This window comes from Halyomorpha halys, unplaced genomic scaffold, assembly GCF_000696795.3.
Source record: "Halyomorpha halys isolate HHAL.00 unplaced genomic scaffold, Hhal_1.1 Scaffold936.1, whole genome shotgun sequence".
In the NCBI taxonomy this organism is placed as follows: Eukaryota; Metazoa; Arthropoda; class Insecta; order Hemiptera; family Pentatomidae; genus Halyomorpha; species Halyomorpha halys.
Window position 1 is genome coordinate 85,381 of NW_027107336.1, and position 5,768 is coordinate 91,148.

General features: G+C 35.1%; 1 protein-coding gene across 3 annotated transcripts in view; it reads right to left on the bottom strand.

The window, feature by feature from the left end:
• kon (chondroitin sulfate proteoglycan 4-like protein) overlaps positions 1–5,768 on the bottom strand; it is a 132,552-nt gene that overhangs the window by 47,271 nt on the left and 79,513 nt on the right. For all 3 annotated transcript variants that reach the window (XM_067045646.1, XM_067045645.1, XM_067045647.1), the window contains exons 10-11: positions 5,096–5,323; positions 4,772–4,954 (exon numbers count right to left, since the gene is read on the bottom strand). In XM_067045646.1, the coding sequence (XP_066901747.1) occupies positions 4,772–4,954; positions 5,096–5,323 (411 nt within the window). The remainder of the gene's footprint in view (positions 1–4,771; positions 4,955–5,095; positions 5,324–5,768) is intronic.

The window sequence follows — 5,768 nt, forward strand, 5'->3', positions numbered from 1 at the left end:
AAACAATATCAATACTTTGATAAAATAATATCGGATTATTGTTACTAAAATTTCATATAAATATTACAAAAATAGAAAATATCTAAATAAAAATATAATTATCAATATAAAATATCGATATTCCATTTTTAATTATTCTATACAATTTTCTAGTCTTTTTAAACAAAATATAGATATTTCGATAAAATAATATTGGAATATTGTTGCTTATATTCCATATCGATATTACAACAATGTAAAATATCAAAATAAAATAACGATTATCCATTTTTAATTATTCTACACAATTTTCTAGTCTTTTTAAAGAAAAAATCGATATTTCCAAAAATAATATCGGAATATTGATGGACATATTCCCTATCGATTACAACAAAAGGTAATATTGAAATAAAATATCGATATTCTATTTTTAAATTTACTACAATATAACAATTATATTGTAGTTTATATTTGTTATGTTTATGATATAGTTGTCGTGGAGTAGCTTTGTTTCATAGTTATTAAGAGTTTCTTATGTATATTGATTAGGTATGACATAAAATAAGTCTTCCTATGTTATCATTATTTTAATTATTATTACTTTAATTTGTTAATTTTTCAATATCGATATTTCGATATTTTAGTTCCGATATAATATCGATATCGATATCAATATCGATATCGATATCAATATCGATATCGATATCAATATCGATATTTTTCTTTCGATATCCCATCCCTAGTGTGTACCCTAAAGCTTCTGCCAATCATATAGGGTCTAAAGTGGTCAACAGCCAACACTATTCCCAAGAGCTCTCATTCCAGTATCTGTCTCCGTTTCTGTCAGGCGCACACCACTGTGCAATCTTCCCCTTCACCTTCCTGAGACAACACCGTTCCCAGCGCATACTCACTCGCATCTGTAGTCATAGTGAATTGCCGGGTGAAGTCTGGGAAAGCAAGCACCAGCTTCTGCTGCAGCTTCTCCATGCACTGCCTGATATTGAGTGATGATCACCTTCCTGCCTTTCTTGAGTACGTTGTTGAGTGGAACAAGGTACTAAGCCATTTCTGGTACAAATCTCCAGTAATGATTCAAAGTTCCCAGAAACCTCCGGATTCCCTTCACATCCCTAGGCACTGCCATCCTCCTTATAGCTGCGACTTTGTCTGCATCAGGTTTAACTCCTTCCCTGGAAATGGTGTGTCCCAAAAAATTTATTTTTGCCTTTCCCAACAATGATTTTTCTCCCGATAGTTTGAGCCAAAATTTCCTGATTCTCTGGAATATGCTGTGTAAATGTTTCACTTGCTCGTCTTCGTTCTTGATGAACACAAGTAGATCATCCATATAGATCTGACAAACAGATTCGTCAATTCCTCTTAAAAATTCGTTCATTAGGCGCTGGAAGGTTATGGGAGCATTTTTGAGTCCAAACGGCATTCTTGTAAATTCGTAGTGGCCCCTCTCGAAAGTGAATGCCGTCTTATGTTGATCCTTGGGGTGCATTTTAATTTGGCGATATCCAGCCTTCAAGTCTAAAGCGCTAAATATCGTAGCTCCGCTCAGCCTGTCCAAAATGTCTTCAAATCTGGGGATCGGATACATCTCATCTACAGTATTCTTGTTCAGCTTCCTGTAATCAATCACCACCCTGCACTTTTCGGAAGTTTCTCCAGGTGCACTCTTCTTCTTCACTGGCCACAACGGACTATTGTACTGGGAAGTACTGTCAATAATTATTCCTTGGTGTTTTAAACTTTGAAGCTCTTTCTAGATGTGGTGACGTAGCGCCTGCAGGTATTTCCTCTCTTTCACGTAGGTCACTTTGTCTTGTTTTTAGTAAGATCTCATAGATCGTCCTCCCGAGCATGTCCCCTTCTTTAAAAAAGATATCTTCATATTCCCTCCTAAGGCTAAGTCTCCAGTCCTCGGCCTGATTGATTGCTCCAAACCGAGCGCCTGTGTTCTTCTGCTGAAAATGACATTATACCTCCCCACTTGATATTCCTAACACAAGCTCCCACTTTCCCTAGCAGGTCACACCCCACTATCACTTTGTATTCCCTGGGCATACTTCCTACAATATGTACTGGCAAGTTTTCCCTACTAAATCCCCACTGTGTCAACCCTATCTCCATCTCTCCCTCTACCTCACAAGGGCCACCCAGGGTGATTAATTTACACTGACATTACTGAATCTGGTGTGTCCTCTCTCTACTATGGTACCCTACGATGGTATTCAATCCGAGTCCATCCCGGCTCTTCCACTTCCATTCGGACCTCCTGTTCCCTGGCGCTTGTGTCCATTAATTCCTGACCACACTCTACAAAGGAGCGTCCTCTCGGCATTCCTTCCTTCTTTCCCAGCTCTTTTGCCAACTGAATCTTTAGTATATTGTATAGGAATTGCATCCTACCCTGTACCTGGATTGTCTCCATCATCTCGCTCAATTTATCGGCGATTCTGTTGTATCGTGCCAGGAGTTCCACTGTACTCGGTTTCATCATCTCCCTAAACATCATAAATATGTCCTCTTCTGGGGTCCACCATCTTCCTCCAAACGCCTTCTTCAATCTCGCCATGATGATCAAGAATTTGATTAAGGATACTTCTTTTCACCCTGCAGACGACTGCTGCTCTTAGCGCTTCAGCATCCTCACTGTCGAACAGGTTTTCAGCTGTTTTTGCTTCTATTTGACCTATAAGTCGATCACCCCCTTTTAGGAAATGACTTAGTTCCCTCATCTCCCTGGTAAACCTCTCAAGGTCGGAAACTGCCTTTCTTAAGTCCTGGCCGGTTGCCGTGCGGACTTTGATCCATTCCAGCGTCGTGGCATGAGCTTGCTCTAAAGAGACTTCCTATAATGGCTTCATCTTTGGGTTGACTGCAGCTAAAGGTTGGTTGTCTGCTGCTGGAGGTTGGTTGGCTGCAGTTGGAAGTGGGTTGGTAAATTTTTTTGTGAAAATGTTTAGAACTGCTGCTCTCACTATTCCGTTACCTGCCATAAATCAGAGAGAACAAAGAAAAAAAAGAAAAAAATGTTTTTCTTGAGACTAAAAATTGATGGCCTTAACCGGGTTTTTTTCAAGCATAAAATTATGTAATACTCACTCAATCTCCCCCCGGGTATTTGTGAGGCCCGTCAACCAATGGGTAGCACTCACAAAAATAGGCGTGGGAGTGACAGATCCACCCTATGAAAACCATGTAAGGAAATACGCAATGTATTTCTTAAGTATATCGCATGAGGCCTTGGACCTCCACGGTCTGTCGCACCAATGAAAAAACAAATTGATCCGGTATCCAAAGATCCCGGGTTTTGGCACCAGTTAAGCGTTATCAGGTTCAAAAACTCAAGAAAAGGAATAAGAAACAAGTAATGACACTCCCAGTTGCAACTGAAACACTACTTTATTCATCTCAGCGCTCCTCTATATACATCATACAATCAGCTGATCGGCTCAGTCAGCTGACATCAAAGTAACAGCTGACTCAGGCCGTAACTTTTCGATAATTCAATATATTGTGCTATTTTTAATCTTTCAGAGGAACAGAAGCGGAAGAGGTTTTTACATTTAATTATAGGAGAGGATATTATAATTTAATAAGTCTTAAATTAGAGTCAGTTTTGACAACAACAATTCAATATTTACAAATTGCTTATAAAAAAAAGTATCAAATTATTAAAATTTACAATATAAAAATATTGTAACTAAACAAACAAGAGAAACAAATTAATTGAATTGTTTGTACATAAAAAAATTAATAAGGAAGGAAATCAATATTGAATGAATTACTTAAAAATTTATCTAAGTATTAACATTTATAATTAAAAAGACTTATAACTAAGAACTTGAAAAAAACTAAATTGTTCAACATAAAAAAAATAAATAAAGAATGAAGAAATTCAAAATGTATTAGAATTGAAAATGAAAGATACCTAACAATCTTGACACGTTCATGGTTTCAAGAGGCTGAGGAAAAGAAATTTCTTTAATTAGCCTCAGGGGAGTAACGGGAGAAGAGGGACCTGTGAAACATTGGCAGAGATCTTGAGGTCGCTACAAACAGGACTGACCATGCACGGTGAAGAGGTATATCCAGCTAGTAGTGGGAATAAAAGAGGAACCACTTAAGGCAATGTACATTTTTTATAGTACATTTAAAAGAAACTTCAAATTGGTCGGAGGTCACAAAAATCCAGCTGAATAAGGGGAGGAAATTCAAGAGAAGACGGAGCCAACTAAGTCCTCAGCCTGCCCTAGTGATCCACCAGGATTTGTTGAGTGAAAACCTTGATAAAAGAAAAATATATGGATAATATTAAAGTGATACACGTGAATTTACGTCATACTAAAAGTGCTTTAGCCATACTAGGAAGAAAATTCATTCAGGAGAACATGGAACAGAACTGTTTCAGGAACTCTGGATATTAAGAGGTAAAATTTAAGGATTCTCAACTAAGGTAAGTAAGTTCATCTATTGCAGAAATTTGGATAGCTAAAGAGCTACAATTATGATTTATAATAATAATAAATAATTTAAGATCACTGAATGTATTTCACAGAACTTAATTGCAGTGGAAATTGGGAAGGAGGAACGAAAGAGATGTACTTCATGTCAGCCTACTTTCCAAATGTCTCAAATCTCTCTGATTATTGTGATTGAGACAAAATTTTTGAGAACACTAATTTATCATCATTGAATAGGAACAACTTTGTTGAACACAAATAATATAAATTATTAATCAAAGTAGTAAATTCCATATATATCAAGATTTAGTTACCTTAAATATTATTTGAAAAAGTGGGTCTTCAGCATTTGTGGTAACTGCTAAATGAGATGTATTTATAATAACACTTGAATTATGGGGTAACACTGCTCCAGTATTGTTTACTAATTCAATAATTAAAGGTACAACAGATATACGAAGAGAAACTGGCTGACTGGATTGTAAGCCATCGGAAACCTTTGAACATAATAAGATAAGATAAAATTTAACAATAAAAAATTGAAAACATTTTATAAATATTACAGCTATATCTAAAAATCAAAAAAAAAAAAGAAAAAAAAAATTACATCACAGAATAATTTTGTAAACAATCATCACCTGAAAAATCACTTTAGAGTTTGTATTAGCAGGTCCATTGTGGTAATACATTATAACTCCATTATCTACTTCATCTTGGGTAAAATTGGTCAACATAATGATTCCAGATTGTGTGAATTTTTCAAGTTTACCATTACCATCAGATAAAACAGTATAAATGAGAGAGCTTTTAAGACTGTCAACATCAGAAGCATTCAGCAGAGCATTGTTCAAAATTTTCCTTGTTCCCTAAAATGATTATACAACTATTAAAAAATTACTATTGAAAATAGATATCAAAAATCTAAATAATTTAGCTATTCTTTTATTACTCATAAAGAACCAAATTGAAATAGGTTTTTTTTTTTAACTTCAAAGAAATATAATAACTAAGAAGTTAAAATACAAAATTTTAATTCAAATAGATTATATTCTAGATATGATTGGATATTTTAATGGTGCAACATTTTAAGACCTGCATGTAGTAAATATAATTTGAATGATAGCTTCAAAATGTCTGAAGTAGACAAGTCTTTAGAAGAAAAGATTTTGTTAGGTCAGAACTTAGATTTAGTTTTTGATGGGGTTTATTAGTGGAGAGAGGTATGTTGGCAAAGATTGTTAATATTATCAAAATTTAACAAAATCCTAACTTAAAAAAATAAAGTCAAAATCCTAACTGGAAAAGATAATA